Raw genomic sequence first — 17,152 nt, forward strand, 5'->3', positions numbered from 1 at the left:
ATGAACTGAATTCGCTGGATAATCACAAACAGCGAGCAGATATATTTTGATGATGTTATATAACGTCTCCATGATATATGATTGTGGTCACAGGGCAGATCCCGTGTGTGTTTTAGATGAAGTCCTCATTCCCTCAGGACGCTGTTTCCGCGTTACGCTTCATTAGCTGGGAAGGTGACGCGTTTAAGCGAGGATTATGAGCTGGGTTTTTCTTGCCGCTACACCTGCCCACTTACACACTTAAAATACACACAGAGAGAAGGACTCGTCGTGTGATGCAGAGGATCCGTGAGCTCGTTCTGCAGGTATCTGAGGTGCTGCGTGTCTCACATGCCTCGGCAAGAAAAACAAAAGCGCTCTCACACTGACCCGACTCACCGACCACGGCCTAAAAATACAGCATTACCTCAGACTGCTGAGCTGCATTATCATACACTACCACTGATGAAACAACGTGGCAAATGTGTCCATCAATCAAAGGCTCCACACAATACACAAACCTGACTTATATTACATGTGTTAATGCTTTCATTCAGCAAGGATGCATTGAATTGATCAAAAGTAGCATTTATAATGTGACAAAAGATTTCTATTTCAAATAAATAAATAGTTCAGCCATGAAACTCTAGATGGCGCAAGCTGATGGGTTGTTAACGTAACTGGTGATATTCAGAGAGTTAAACGACTTGGCACAAGCTGATTGGTTCATGCTGGACATGCAGCCAATGAGCTTAATGCCTTGCATTTATATGGCTGGCTTCACTCTGATTTCAGTGCAATTTTGCGTTTGTCAGTTTTCATTCTTGAACTAGAAAACATACAAGTTGTAAAACTTCGCGCAGGGTATTCGCGTGAGGAGTAATTACTAGGCATGTGTGTTCATGTAACAGCAGCAGCAGCAAGCAGTTTTCCTTGTCATGTAACTCATGTGAGAATACAACGTCAAGCGTCGTGGATTTTCGAAAAGCAAAGTGAATTGGGGATTACCTTATTTGCCCGAAATCGCAATGCTAACAATAAATCATTTCCAATCAGTAGCTTATGTACAATGTAGCTAATAGTACACTCCTAAACTGGCATTTAGTATTTGTATATTCAGCGGCTTACAGCAATTATAGTACTTTCATGTAGTGTAGCAGCAGTATCATAGAATTCAGATCGCGATATTAGCAAATTGTTAATAGCAGCATGCATAGCAAATCAAGTCAAATTATTACTGTTGTTTATAGCAGCAGCAGCATAAAGTCTGGTTGCACGAAATTTCAGTGATAATACATGGGGTAAGTAACTCTTTAAAATTTAAATAGACTTTTATTACTTCATTTATTTAACAGGGCGTACAGAGATTTTGTGAACTCTTTAAAGCGAAATAGGCATTATTCGTTTGCGTTTCATTCTTTAATAAAGATGCTCATATTAATTCTAAGTACTTTGTGCAGCTGTAGCAGCAGTATGCATAGCTATTCAGATCGCAATTGTCTGTGAAACTATGGATTTACAAATTAATTCAGTCTGACTGCCATATTTTTTGTTCAGACCAATGCAAAAATCGGTCGATGGAAAATAGGCTACCTTGTTATCAGAAGTGTTGAGATTTTTTGAATGCACATTAGCTTAGGTAGAACTGTTTATGGAAGTTTATGGAAAATTTAATTGATCATTCTGTCGATTTAAAATTCTGCCAAAAAAAAAAAAAAAAACGATTTAAAGGCTGAACTGTTATCATTTTATTTAAAAAATGGTCAAAACTTTATTTGAACATGTAGCCTACAAGTCAGTAGATAACATGTTATGAATTTTTTAAGTTTTAAATCCGGCCATAATTTTTTAATGTTGTTATTTAACTGTTTATGCAAAGAAAAAGTACATAGTGCTGCTAATTTTATTTGTTGGCTTTTGACATAAAACTTTTTTGTCATAAAAAATATTTCCAGCACCTTTTAACAATGCCGTGTTTAACAGTTTGGACTGATACATTATTTAAGAGATTTAAGTATTGTATAATATGGGTAGCTCTCAGCCGCTGTCATTTTTAAAAAGTAGCTCCCGAATGAAATAAGGTTGGAGACCCCTGCTTTACTGCAATAAATCTGGAAATTAAATACAATGAGTCCAATATTCTTCAATCTAAATAAAAATAAGTAAAAGTAAACAAAATCATAGTAGATTAAATATTCTGTCTTGACTCTCATTCTCCAAAGATTTCCTCCCAGTTGTCCGTCTAGTTGTTGGAGTCGATTAGCTCGAGTCTACAGTAACAGATGTTCAGCAGGGTCACAGTGACCTCGTATGACCTTTGACCATAAACAAAGGCACTTTACTATGATTGTTCTCTCTTTCTATCCTGTTCTGCATTTTTCTGCACTGTTATGATAAACTGATTGTGATTTTCTTTATTTGTAAGTCAGTTCAGAAAAAAGCGTCTGCCAAACGAATGAAAGTAAAAAAAAATTATTTATCTTCAAAGTGAATAAAAGCCTTACAATTAATAATAAACTATAAGAGAGTCACTATTTTAGCATTTCACCATTTCATTTGATAAAAACTATCATATCATCATATACGCACAAAAAACTTCAAGATCACCACTTCACCACAACCTGTCAAAATAAAAGTTTGGTTTAATTTGAAGAAATTATAACAGAAATATATCACCACTGCATAGTAGAATATACTTCTTGAAGTAATAATAATAATTATTATAAAATGTATTTAAAAACACAGAAGCTTTAAGGTCTTCACTACGACCCGCCAAAATAAAAGTTTGCTCTCACTTAAAGAAATTATGACAGAAATATATTACTACTGAAAAGGAAAATGTGCTTCTTAAAGTACTTCCACTGCTAATAATATTTATTAAAACATTATTTTTAAAGAAAATCACACAATTTTTCATCCATGTCTTAATTTAAAAGGTAAACTTGCAAAATAAATAAATAAAAGGAATTGTTACATTTTCATTTGATTAAATTGTAAAAGATTAACTAAATAGTCAGTTTTATAAATACATTTGATTATGACTGTTTTTGATAGTATATTTATGTGACATTTCAAAGTTTTTATATTCTATGTTCCCTTGACAGTAAAATAAACCACTGTAAACACATATAAAGGTGCAGTCATGCAAAGAAAAAATACAAATAAATAAATATTTTTGCACATAAAGCCCGGCACTAAAATCTCTGAACAAAAATGTTGTCTATGTCTCCATGTAAACATAATGTTACTCTGATAATCATGTAACATTTCCAAACAAAAACCCAGAATCCCACTTTACACCTGTAAGATGTTTAAACGGCAGCCAAACTGTGGAATTAACCAGAAGCATTCAGGAGAATCCACACACACACATACACACACACAGCTGAAGAGAGATCCTGTTACACACACTATCTGGACGTGACAATCACAGGCGGCTCATGCGATCAGCCCGTGAACAAGCGATTTCTCCCTAAAAGGGCAGGATGATGCTGACGGACGCTCACAGCAAACGCTGGCCGCTCACTGAGACAGACGGAACGTAAACGCTCAGATATAACGTTTCTCAAACACTCACTGAGCTTCAGTCTAAAGAATGACATATAAGAACAAGAAGAGCTGCAGGAGCCGTTACGATCAGGATTAAATATCACAGTCATGGGTGAGAGCGGACGAGACTGACATGCATAAATTGGGAGTTTTTTATTTTTTATTTGTTGCTTCTCAGGATGGAAAGTCCAAAAAACAATCAGTTTCAATGAATTTAAAAATCTAATATTCAGTAATTGTGGAAACATAACAAAAATGCTAGTCAATACAGAGGCCAGGGTTATTATATTTAACTAAAACTAAACTGTAAAACATTTTCATTACTTGAAATAAAATAAATGCTAAATTCTCATTTGCATGTAGTTGATGTAAAAACACAACAAAAATACTCAAATTTAACTAAAATTAAAATGACGACAAAAATATAACTTTAAAAATTCTAAATATTAGCAAAAACTATAATAGTAAAATAACAATGAAGGAGGCATGAAGTCCCTTCTGCTCAGCAAGGCTGCATTTATTTAATTAAAAATACAGTAAAAATTGTGAAATATTTTTACAATATAAAATAACTGTTTCCTATTGTAATATATTGTAAACCGTAATTTATTTCTGTGATCAAAGTTGAATTTTCAGCATCATTACTCCAGTCTTGTGTCACATGATCTTCAGAAATCATTCTAAGATGTTGATTTGCTGCTCAAGAAACATTTCTGATTATTATCAATGTTGAAAACAGTCGTGCTGCGCAATATTTTTGTGGAAAAAGTGATGCATTTTATGTTTCAGGATTCACAGATAAATAGAAATAGTTCAAAAGAACAGCATTTATTTGAAATAGAAATCTTTTGAAACATTATAAATGTCTTCACTGACACTTTTGATCAATTTAATGCATAGTGTACATTCTACTGGTCATATTATTCAATATTTGTATACACGGCATGTGTGTCTGTGACTGCAACAAACTAACATCAAATTCTACTGAACCCAACTGCGAGTGATGACTCTGGTGTTGTTCCCTCAGTAGTGTGCTCTACATCAGTCACTCGTGAGGCTCGGCAGGTTTTGGATCAGAGTTATGGATTTGTCATCGCAACCCAGATCTGATAACATCAATTTCAGCTCTCCAGTTACCCGGCCGCGCTTTGAATAATTCTGATTATCCACACAGGTGCATCGATCCCAGCGTGTCCATATCCATCTGGAGTGATGACGGACTCCAAACACACACACACACACACACACACGCTAAGAATAGGCTGCCCTGGTCTGTTCACCTGAGCTTTTACAAACCAGCCCAGCATCAGCGGTTCCTGTTCTCTGAGATCTCTCTGCGTCTCACCTGTACACTTCAACCCAATGACCTACAAACACAAACAGCAGCTCGCTCACATTGTCTGGCTGTAATTCCCGAACGCAGCGTCTCGTGACACCTGTTATTCACATCAAACACACTTCAGACCACGCTTAATGACATAAATGCTTGAATGATTCTGCCTGAATAAACATTTAACGCACTACAGGTGCAGTTCAGCCGTGTTTGATCTTTTGGCCGTTCATTCACGAACAAATGAAGATTTATGAGGGGTTTAGTGGCTTTCTCACATTACAACAGCTAAGACAGACGGTATGATGGCATTTCAAAACCCTGAACAAACACATGCAACCGGCACACTATAAAACCAGCCTGTTTTAATAGCTTTTAAAACATCGTAAAGAAATGTCCAGGTCATAATTTCATGCCAAAAGTAAGAAATTCTGTTTTGCATAAAGAAAAGTAAGCCTTTATTATTATATATTGTCATTATCTGCATGAAAATTTCCCCTCAAAAGAATTCTCATTTACTATAATGTAATGTTAAAAATCATCTTATTCAGATGCCTTAATTAATTATTAATTATTAAATTATAATTTATTTAAATAAAACTACTATGTACTTTAATTAAAAAATAAAATAAATTAAAATAAATAGAGTTTGGTTATAACATTTTGCAAAATAATAAGATAACAATGTGATGATTTAAGCAGCACAAAACACAGAGCACACACAAATAATGCATAAATGTCCATTACCGTTTTTTTGTGCTTTTTTTCAATATCTACATGACTATTTTTTGGAATTAAATAAATTGTAAGGTAAGAAATTACATTTTGCATAAATAAAATTAAGTCTTTTTTATTATTTTGACATTATTTATGTGAAAATTTCACCCAAAATTACCATTAAAAAAAAATCTCATTTTCATTACTAATACATTAATAATACAGTATTGATGATCCTCTGGTCCAGATGAATTAAAATTCAACATGAATCAGTTCAAAACACAGCAAATTATAATAATAAATTCTTCTTTATATTATAATTATTATTATTATTATTAATATTAGATGATAAGTCATAAGATGCTAAAACAAATTAGGGAAGTAAAGTAAATAATACCTGACATGAAGGCACAGATAACATAATGTGATTTTTTATCAACACTGCTCAGAATTAAATGTATTTTAAGGATATATTCTGCATTTCTTTCATCCACCAGTGCACATGGATTATTTTCTGGGATTGTTGTCTTTGCAAAAAAAAGACACAAACATCTTAAAATACTGATGTTTGATGCCTAGGTAGGCAGCTCACTATATTTGGATCTCAGACTGAAAAATTCACGAGCATTTTGAGTTCAACACTCAAAACAAATCAACCACTGGAGCGTTTGCAATTCAAATGCATTGTGTGCAAATTTAAAACACATTACCCAACATACTATGCATCACGCCCTCCGGCCCTTGTAAATTCTTCCACAGTCTCTAAGTGACCAGTCGGAACGATCTAAAAATATCAATGGTGTAACAAAGGTACAACTATTTGACCTTTAACTGCCGTATGCAAATGAAATCATGCAGGAAAGATCGGATGGCAATATTTGAGCAACGCCACGCATCCGCAGCCTTTCTGAAATGCTCGTCATCGCAGCAGAGATGATTCTTTCCGACCGGCAGCGGCACAATCATTAGTCCGACAGCAAGGACGGAAAAGCCCTCGCACCGACAGACACGCGGCATCTCACATTTGCATGTGTTAATCGCTCTGGTGAAACTGCTTCCATCTGCACCAAACCCTCGCTTATGCAATATCAATATCTTCTAAACAGGCCCAGATGCAATCTGCACACTTATTTTACAGTATGCACACTGTCTAGATGGAGAAATCTCACAGGATTTGTGTTTACAACTGAGCTCAGGGTTGATACTTACATTTTCTGTGGGATTTAAACAGACAAATTACACTACTGTTCAGAAGTTTGGGGATTTTTAGTTCTGTTTTTCAGCAAATATGCATTAAACTGATCACATGATGACAGTAAATGCATTAATAATGTTACAAAATACTTATATTTTAAATAAATGCTTTTCTTTTTCTTTTTCGATTCATTAAAGAATCCTGAAAAATAAAATGCATCAGTTTCCACAAAAATATTACCTGTATTCAACATTGATTATAATAAAAAATACTTCTTAAGAAGCATATTAGAATGATTTCTGAAAGATCATGTGACGCTGAAGACTGGAGTAATGATGCTGAAAATCCAGCTTTGATTACAGAAATAAATTACACTTTAACAGATATTCACATAGAAAACAGCTATTTTAAATTATAAAAATATATCACATTTTTACTGAATTTTTAATGAAATAAATGCAGTGTAAAGTCACCGAACTAAAACTTTTGAATGCTGGAAACCTGTTCGGAGACAATCATTGTTTTTGCAATTCCATTCGGTGCCACTGGTGGTGCTAAAATCACACATTTCAGCTTTAAACACATGCACAAACACTACAGGTTCAATCTCACATTTTGGGACCTATGAGCCACTGAGCCAAACAATTCACCCCAGACGCTCCAGGTGCAATTAGTGCACATGAAGACTTTGATTAAAAACCGACCACTAAATAACAAATGTATCACAGGTCTTTCAAATAAACGCATGCACAGAGTAATGACCCATTAATTATGTGAGTACGCATCCAAATCAAAAGAAATAATTTTAATTACTTTTTTGCATTATTTTAATCAGCACGGACGAGTTTCAAACAGAGTTCATGATGTAAGCGGTCTGAGTTAATCAGAGACGGTGTACATATGACCCTCAGCAATAATAACGCAGGTTTCAGCAGCGGTGCTTTATGAAACATGTCTGACATGAGTGTTCAGAGACACTGCAAACAGTCAATATATACACGCAATTACAAACCCGCCAGCACGCTTTCCCTAACGCTCATGCGCTGCTCGATTCACACCAACATCTGTTTTTAAAATTATGTATAAAAATCTATAAATAATAATTTTATATATGATACAAAATCAAATTTTAGAATAAAATTCTTAATTTATAATTTATATAAAAATTATACTTATATATATATATATATATAAATTACTTGAAATAAAATAAATATTCATTGAAATAAAAAATTACCAAGGTATTTTCATTTTCATTTAGTTTAACTTGTTTTACTATAATAACTAAAACTAAAACTGAATTTAAAAATTATAAAACACTTTATGGAATTATAAAGCAACAAAAAACTAATTAAAATAACAAAAACACAACAAAATTATTAAAAATAACAAAAATGCAACAACAAAATTACTAAAAATGATAAAAACACAACAAAATTGCTAAAGTTTTTAACTAATATTTACATGAAGCAGAAATTATAAAAATAAAATCTAATTCAAAACAATAACAGTCTCTCAATGATACTAAAATACCACTGATTATATATATTTTATATGTGTTTTTACATTTTTTATGTGTGTATATATGTTATTTTAACAAATAAAATTAAAATTAAAATAAAACATCACATAAAATAAAAAGATCAAATAAAAAATCCAAATGTACAATAATTATATATATATATTTGCTTGTTGTTTGTTTCCTGGTTTTTATTGTATTTGTTTTACTTGTATTTTTTTAATTGCTTTTGCCATGAAAATAGCCTAAGATGCTGACATGGCATTAAATAAAAATATACAACTACTACTACTACTATATTTGCTTGTTTTATTTTATTTACCTCTAAATTAGCAAAGAAACACCTCAAAAGCCTCCACAAGATTCAGCTCGCTTTGAGCCACAGCATGAAGCCAGTGAGAGTAAAAAGAGCTCGAGCACTCACCACGAGGTTCCCGATGACCATCACCAGCATGAAGACCAGGATGCAGAGCGGCTGTCCTGCCACCTCCATACAGTCCCACATGGTCTCAATCCACTCTCCGCACAGGACCCGGAACACGATGAGGAACGAGTGGAAGAAGTCCTTCATGTGCCAGCGCGGCAGCGTACAGTCCTTGGAGATCTTGCAGACACACGACTCGTAGTTCTTCCCGAACAGCTGCATGCCGACCACAGCGAAGATGAAGACGATGATGGCCAGAACCAGCGTCAGGTTCCCCAGAGCGCCCACCGAGTTCCCGATGATCTTTATGAGCGTGTTCAGCGTCGGCCACGACTTCGCCAGCTTGAAGACTCGCAGCTGAAGAAGAATAAGAAGAAGAGTTGTTTTCAATGATATTCAGTATAAAACGCCCATAACAAAGCAATGCATCTTGAAAATTGTGCCGAGTTGCAAAAAAGGCCTGATATTAGCTAATTGCATTATGCTGAGATTACATTTTAAAAAAGTAGTTTCCATCACATGGTTTTTGCTAAAATATTATTTTGCTATAAAAAAAAAAAAAAAAAAGTCAAAAAGAAGTATTTTCAAATTCATCAAAAATGTATAAATGTCAAATTCTTCAAAATGTATATAAATAAATAAATAAAAGCTATTAAAGAAGCATTGTATATGAATGAATGAATAAATAAATACATTTTAAAGAAGCTTTCAAAATGTAAATAAATAAATACAGCAAGTTTTTAAAGAAGTATTAACACTTTACAATAAGGTGTCATTTGTTAACATTAGTTAATGCATTAACTAACATGAACAAACGATAAACAATGCATTTATTACACTATTTATTAATCTTTGTTAATGTTAGTTAATGAAAATACAGTTGTTCATTGTTTATTCATGTTAGTTCACAGTGCATTAACTAATGTTAACAAACACAACTTGTGATTTTAATAATGCATTAGTAAATGCTGAAATGAACATTAACTAAGATTAATAAATGCTGTAGAAGTATTGTTCATTCTTAGTTCATGTTAACTAATGTTGTTAACTAATATTAACTAATGAACCTTATTGTAAAGTGTTACCAAGTATTCAAAATGTATACAAATAAATAAATAAAGCAAACTTTTAAAGAAGCATTGTATATAAATAAATGTATATAAACAAACAAATAAATAAATAGGCTTTTTAAAGTAGTCAAAATAAATAAATAAATAAATAAATGAATAAATAAATTTCTTAATTAATTAATTAATTTATAAAGCATCCATTATATATAATATATATATATATATATATATATATATATATATATATATATATATATATAGATATAGATATAGATATATACACACAGTATATATATATATATATATATATATATATATATATATATATAATAAAGCATCCGAATAAATAAATAAAAGTTTTTAAAGAAGCATTGTATATAAATAAAGAAGTGTATATAAATAGATAAATATATAAGTTTTTAAAGAAGTATGCAAAATGTAAATGAAGAAATAAATGAATGTTTCATTTGGACATTCATCTAACATTTTTTAAATGTTTCAGAACATTCAAAAGTAACATTCCCATAACGTTTGAAAATGATAAAACAGAATGCTCCCTTAACACTTCCATAACCAAGAACAAACATTTCTGAAACTAAAAATTGGACGCTTTGTTCAGAAATAACATTTTCATAACTTAATGAAAAAGTTAGAAAGATGTTCTTGGAATATATTTTTGTCAGCTGGGATTAAGGGCTTTTTAAGAATTGTAAAAAGAAAATACAAATGCAAATGAACAGGAGCTGAGTGAATCTGGAGCGTGTTTTACCAGTCTGAAGGAGCGCAGGACGGACAGACCCTCCACGTTGGACAAACCCAGCTCCATGAGACTCAGACTCACGATCAGACTGTCAAAGATGTTCCAGCCCTGCTGAAAGTAATAATACGGATCCAGAGCGATGATCTTCAGAACCATCTCAGCAGTGAAGATGCCTGTGAACACCTGAGAAGAACAGCAGCAGATTCACTTTCATGCATTTGCACTGAATATCATTTTCAATGCAATCCCCGGGGAATCAAATCCAATCAAACTGCTTGAGATGCAAGAATCTTATTTTTATGTACATTACGTAAAGAAATATATACATATTGTGTAAAGAATGCATGAATAATTGTATAAATGTAAATAAATATATGCATGTGAATGGATGACGATCAGATCAGATCTCTGTGTGGAGCAGACAAAAATCTCACTGGATTATTACAATTAATGGCTAAATTAATGTTTGGAAATGTTAACTGATATTTCCTTCTGACACACTACAGCAGAAGATAGAAATAACTGACTTAAAACCATTTTGCAGCTGGTGAAAATACTAGTGTTCTAATCACTTTGCCCAAATGTAAAAAAATATATATATAAATAAATATATGCATGTGAATAAATAAATGTATAATGTATAAATGTAAATAAATTAATGCAATAAATTAAATATAAATGTATTTATTTGAGACTTGCTTGAAAAACATGGTAAATGTTTAGTCTGATATTCTTTCTTCATCTGCTGAAATATAATATATTTAAGTAAAATTACATTTAAATAATGCATTTTGAGTGCTTAATAATCAAGCAAGCTTCATTTTCTTTATGCACAATATATATATATATTTTTTTTTTATTTTTTTTATTTTAAGTGTATGTATTCTTCTCAGAGTTGTTATTGTTAACTAAATCTATTAAAATCCTTTAAAATGAAATAAATTAAAAAATACAGAAGAAAAATTAAACACTGGAAATGCTGACTAACTGAAATACAATTTCTAAAACTGAAATAAAAATCAATTAAGGATAAATAAAAAATAGAAAAAGCTACTAAAACAAAAGCACATGACAAAAATTAAATATTAAATTTAGCAAACAAAATAGATTTTTAATCTGCTCGTTTTTATTGTTAACTAAAACTATAAAATGGATGTGACCTGTTAATGTAACACTGATTTTTTTCTTAAAATTTAATTTTCTACTTAATTTTTATGTTCTGCAGAGTACTATGCAATTATTGGAAGCAGCTGAAAACATAATTAAATTATGCAAAATATTTTAAAAAGCCAAGGCGGAAGGGGCGGGGCATGTGAGGGCGGTTTGGTCTTGTTTTCTACAGCTGCTCTGTTTCTTGTTTCTGGGAGCCAAGCGTTTGGATGTGACTGCGATACGTGACACGGAGGAGTCACTCCAACATCTGAGAGAAACACGGCCTGTGAAGATGAGCAGAGCTCCTAATTACCGCTTTAATCTCACCAATAAACCCAGATCTGGAGGAACATCCACGGCCTCTGTGAGGGTCAAGCTCATAGAGACACACTCAGCTCACAGTTCAGCCCACCAAAAAGTAAATAAAGACATCAATGAATGAATGAAAAAAATAAATAAATAAATAGGCAAGTTAATTTATATAGCACTTTTCATACACAGTGGTAATTTAAAGTGCTTCACAGAAAAAAGAAAAAAAATAGTAATCATAAAAAATTTAATAAGAAATAAAAAATTCGAGAAAATAATAAATGAGCTCAAATTAAATAATTTTATTATTATTATTAAGTTATTATTTATCAAATGAAATAATGTTAGACATTAAAACACATTAAAATAAATATGTAAATAAATAAAAATGAATCTATTTTTAGGGTTATTTTCATGTTAATTAAACACATTCACCCCAAATTGGTAAATGTGGACATTGTATTTATTTATTTATGAATTAATTTATTTATTTATTTTCTTTGGTAATTCTCATTCTTCTCAACTGTGACTCCCATTAGATTCTCTTTATTGTTCTACAAATTTTAAATATTAAATTGAAAATACAAAATTAAAATTTAATTCAATTTGTAATATTTTTAATGTTTAAATGTATTTTTTATTAAACAACAAAATAAATACTACTGCGATGTAGTAGTAGTACAATAAAAACTTTAATTAATTATAAATAATATAAAATAAAAGTAATGAATTTCAACAACAGTTAATTTATTATTATTACTTCATTTATAATTCTCATTTCTGATTTGTAATTCTCATTTGATTCTCTTTAAAGTAATAATTAAATTATAATATACAATACAATTACATTCGAAATTAAATATTAATAAATATTATTATATGAAATTCCTACATTTTATTTAAATTAAACAGCACAATAAATACTATGATGCAGTACAATTACATTTAAATGTAAATAATCTAAAAAAAAAAAAGTAATTAATTTTACTAAAGCATTTTGGGTGCTTAATAGTTATCTAGGCTTCATTTTCTTTGTGTAAAATATAATTTCTTATTTCTTTCGTCTGGTTTTGGGATGAGATATGAGCTAGACGTGTTCTTTCATGTGATTTTGATCAGATGCATGAGGCACCAGCTCTCAAACACATTCACATTCCCATCAAGCAATTAACTCTGCATAGCTCGTTATCCCTGAGAGTCGCGGAGGTGCTGCAGAACGGCCTGCTGGGATTGAGACAGACACGAGAAACGACCATCAGATCAGATCAGATCAGATCAGAGCGACCAATGACAAACCACACACCTCCAGCAGACCGGCTCAAACAAACAAACAAACGGAAAAAAAAAAAATAATTTACAATAAAATAAGTTCAAAATATAAAAGAAAACAATAAATCAATAAAATGTTGCCTTGGCAACTAACTGAAATAAATAAGTTAAAGTTCTAAAATTTCTAAAACTGAAATAAAAAATAAATAAAAATATATAAAAAACAAATGCTACTAAAAATGGCAAAAGCACATAACAAAATTAAATATTAAATTTAGCAAACAATATAGATTTTAATTCTGCTTGTCGTTATTGTTAACTGAAACAATTAAAAACCATTTTCATTTATTGAAATAAATCTGGAATAAAATCAAAATAAAAAATAAAAACATTTAATTAAATATATTCAATGTATTAAAATTACTAAAACTGAAATTTAAAAAATAATAAATAAAAGCTAAACAAAAATATAAAAAAATGACAAAAGCACATAACAAAACTAAAATTAAATATTAAATTCGGCAGTTAGGGTCTTGATCTTCATTCTGTTCGTTGTTATTGTTAACTCAAACTAGGGGTGGGCGATATGGCAAAAATATAATATAAAAATATTTTTTTAAGAAAAATCACGATTCATGATTTTATCACGATTCTTTGTCATGTTGGTTTTACTATTTTGCAAGTTGTCTGAGCATCACAGCCAAACTAATTTCCCTATTATAAAGACAAAACCTTTCAAGATAACAAAAATATTAAAAAAGAATGGCGGATATTTAGGCCAAAGTGGGCGAAGATAAAAATCTTTGTCATTATTTTATCTTTGTTATTAAAAAATGAGAACAAAGATACACATTACAAATACACATACTATACAAATAAAACAGTGTTTTATTTTCAGGTACAATAGGTGTATTTAGCAGGAGCATTCGAGAAATTGAATCAACAAATATAAAAATAAAACACTATATAGATTTTACATTCATTTTTAGGAAATATAAGAAAAGTCACTCAAATGGAGTCTTTTTAAAATCTCAAAAAACACCAAAGAAATTACACGAGAGCACAGTTTCTCAGCAATTTTGCTCAGATTTGACAAAGTTCCCAATCAAAAGTCAAAGATCTCAATATCAACTCAAACATTTCTCATAAAAATCTCCCAAAGTCAAATGATCTGAGCTGCATCCACATGAACATTATGGCTCTATGATTTTATTGCCAAAGAAATTTTCGGAGAAACATAAGAGACATTTAAATGAAAGACTGCTGAGCTCTGAGCGAGAATCCTCCGAGTCTCCAACGTCTCTCCACCCGTCAGTGTTAGTTTTTCCATCTAACACAGATTACAAACAACATGTGACCTCTGACTCTGAGCCGCTGTGACCGCGGGCCGGAGACGCGCTAACACACACTAACACACGCACACTAACACACACACACACTACACACATGTGACTCACCGAGGAGCTGATTCACGACTGTCTGCACGTCTCTCTATCAAAAACTAATGCTGCGTAAGCCAAACATCACAACTCAACAATTCACACCAACAGCATAATCCATATCTCACGTTTCTGTGAGCAATAAGGAAAGCTTTAAAAAACAAAAAAACAACAACAAAAAAAACATTTGTTTCATGAATTATATGCAAAATAAAATATATATTATATATAAAAATATTTTTTCTTTAGATTTTTTTAAAGGATTTTCTGAAAATATATCTTCCATCGTCTTTGAAGGTAAAGGTCATAAAAACACATTCAGGTCATATTTCAGATGGAAAAAATTAATTAATTAAAAATATATTAAAAAATAAAATAAAAATATATATGAATTAAATAAATTACAAAATATAGAAATGAAATGAAATGAAATAATAAAAATAAGTAGATAAGTAGATAAGTTTCTTTAGATTTTATGATAAAATATGACATGTTCTTGATAGCCTTAGTGAGATTCACATTTTAGTATGGCTAAAAAAACTTTAGGAAATAAGGAGGAAAAATGTAAAAAAAAAAAAAAATAAAGAAATTTGCAATCAAGAAACCTTTTTAAAAAGCTATAAAATATATGCAAAATATAACACATTATGTATATAAAAAATAAAATAAAATAATATATATATATATATATATATATATATATATATATTTTTTTTTTTTTTTTTTTAGATCTTTCTGGGAAAACATTGTCCTCTTTGAATGTGAATTTCAGGAACACATTCAGGTCACATTTCACTAAACTAAACTAAATTAAAATAATATAAAACAAAATAAAATAAATGGATTTTAAAAAAATGAAATAAAATACAAAATTGTTAAAAATATTTATTACAAAACTAAATAAAATAAAATAATATATATAATTTCTAAATATTTAATTTTTTTTTTTTTTTTTTAGATTTTAGGATAAAATATGAGCCAGACATGTTCTTGACCGCCTCAGAGACATTCACACTTTAGCAAGGCTGGACAAACATTTCCAAAGAAGTTGCAATAAAGAAACCTTTTTAAAAAGGCTGCAAACTGTATGCAAAATCTAATATACTGTACACTGCATATTATATATCAAACTATGTTATTCTTTAGACTTTAGGATAGATTAAATTCTCGGTGAGTTTGAGCCTTCGTCGCGGCTGGACGAGCATCATCTAACACAGACGGCTGTCGGAGGTGTTGCTGTCTGTAACTAACACACTCTTCACTTTAATCTACAGATGACAGAGTCGATAATGCCGTCAGTCATGCACAAACTAACCGTGACCCGCCACACTCATGTGAAGAGACCGTATTGATCTGAACGTCCTCGTATGACTCCCGTCTACAGGATCTACATCCTCAAACAACATTCAATACCATGCTGCTAGCACTATTTCTGCAGTACACAGGTTTTATTCACTGCACACTCACTAGATTTGCCAAATGCAACCAGATTACACTGCGCTGGCTGTTGTTTCCCACAATGCAATGTGCTAAATCTGACTTTCCAACCAGTATAATAAATAAACGTGATATCAACATCTGCTTCTGGACTTATTATTCAAGTGGACGTTTCATACAAGAATGTTGCAGTTTTGGCCAATATTTGTGCATTTTTATTTTCGGTAACTGTGTAGACTGTATATGTGTTTACAGAGAGAGAGAGAGAGAGAGAGAGAGTTTTGTATTTAATATAAATATTTACTATTTGATTATAATAAATGAATCATAAAACTTTAAAATGTATAAATATATTATTTATATGCATACATTATCATTTGGGGTTTTTAAAGTGCTTTACAAAAAAAAAAGTAATCATAAAAAGTTTAATAAGAAATAAAAAAATACAATAAAAAGTTTTAAAAAAAGTTTTTTTTATTATTTTTTATTTGAATAAAATAATATTTTATTCATCAAGGATGCATTCAACTGATCAAAAGTGCCAGTAAAGACATTTATAATGTCACAAAAGATTTTTATTTCAAATAAATGCTCATCTTTTGAACTTTCTATTCATCTGTGAATCCTCAAAAATGAAATGTATGATGGTTTCCACAAAAATATTGTGAAGCACAACTGTTTTCAACATTGATAATAATCAGAAATGTTTGTTGAGCAGCAAATCAGCATCTTAGAATGATTTCTGAAGATCATGTGACACTGAAGACTGCAGTAATGATGCTGAAAATACAGCTGCGCATCACAGAAATAAATTACAGTTTAACAGATATTCACATAGAAAACAGCTTTTTTAAACCATAAAAATATTTGACCATTTTTACTGTATTTTGATCAAATAAATGCAGCCTTGGTGAACAGAAGAGACTTCTTTCAAAAACATAAAAAAATCTTACAGACCCCAAACTTCTGAATTTTAGTATATACATTTATATAAATGCATACA

The 17,152-nt window shown here is 30.8% G+C and overlaps 1 protein-coding gene across 4 annotated transcripts in view; it reads right to left on the reverse strand.

Moving 5' to 3' along the window:
• Positions 1-17,152, reverse strand: part of scn5lab (sodium channel, voltage gated, type V-like, alpha b) — a 181,992-nt gene that overhangs the window by 65,598 nt on the left and 99,242 nt on the right. For all 4 annotated transcript variants that reach the window (XM_058765376.1, XM_058765379.1, XM_058765378.1 and 1 more), the window contains 2 exons: positions 10,553-10,726; positions 8,714-9,070 (listed from right to left, as the gene is read on the reverse strand). In XM_058765376.1, the coding sequence (XP_058621359.1) occupies positions 8,714-9,070; positions 10,553-10,726 (531 nt within the window). The remainder of the gene's footprint in view (positions 1-8,713; positions 9,071-10,552; positions 10,727-17,152) is intronic.

The sequence above is a fragment of the Onychostoma macrolepis genome, chromosome 24 (genome assembly GCF_012432095.1).
Source record: "Onychostoma macrolepis isolate SWU-2019 chromosome 24, ASM1243209v1, whole genome shotgun sequence".
Taxonomy (NCBI): Eukaryota; Metazoa; Chordata; class Actinopteri; order Cypriniformes; family Cyprinidae; genus Onychostoma; species Onychostoma macrolepis.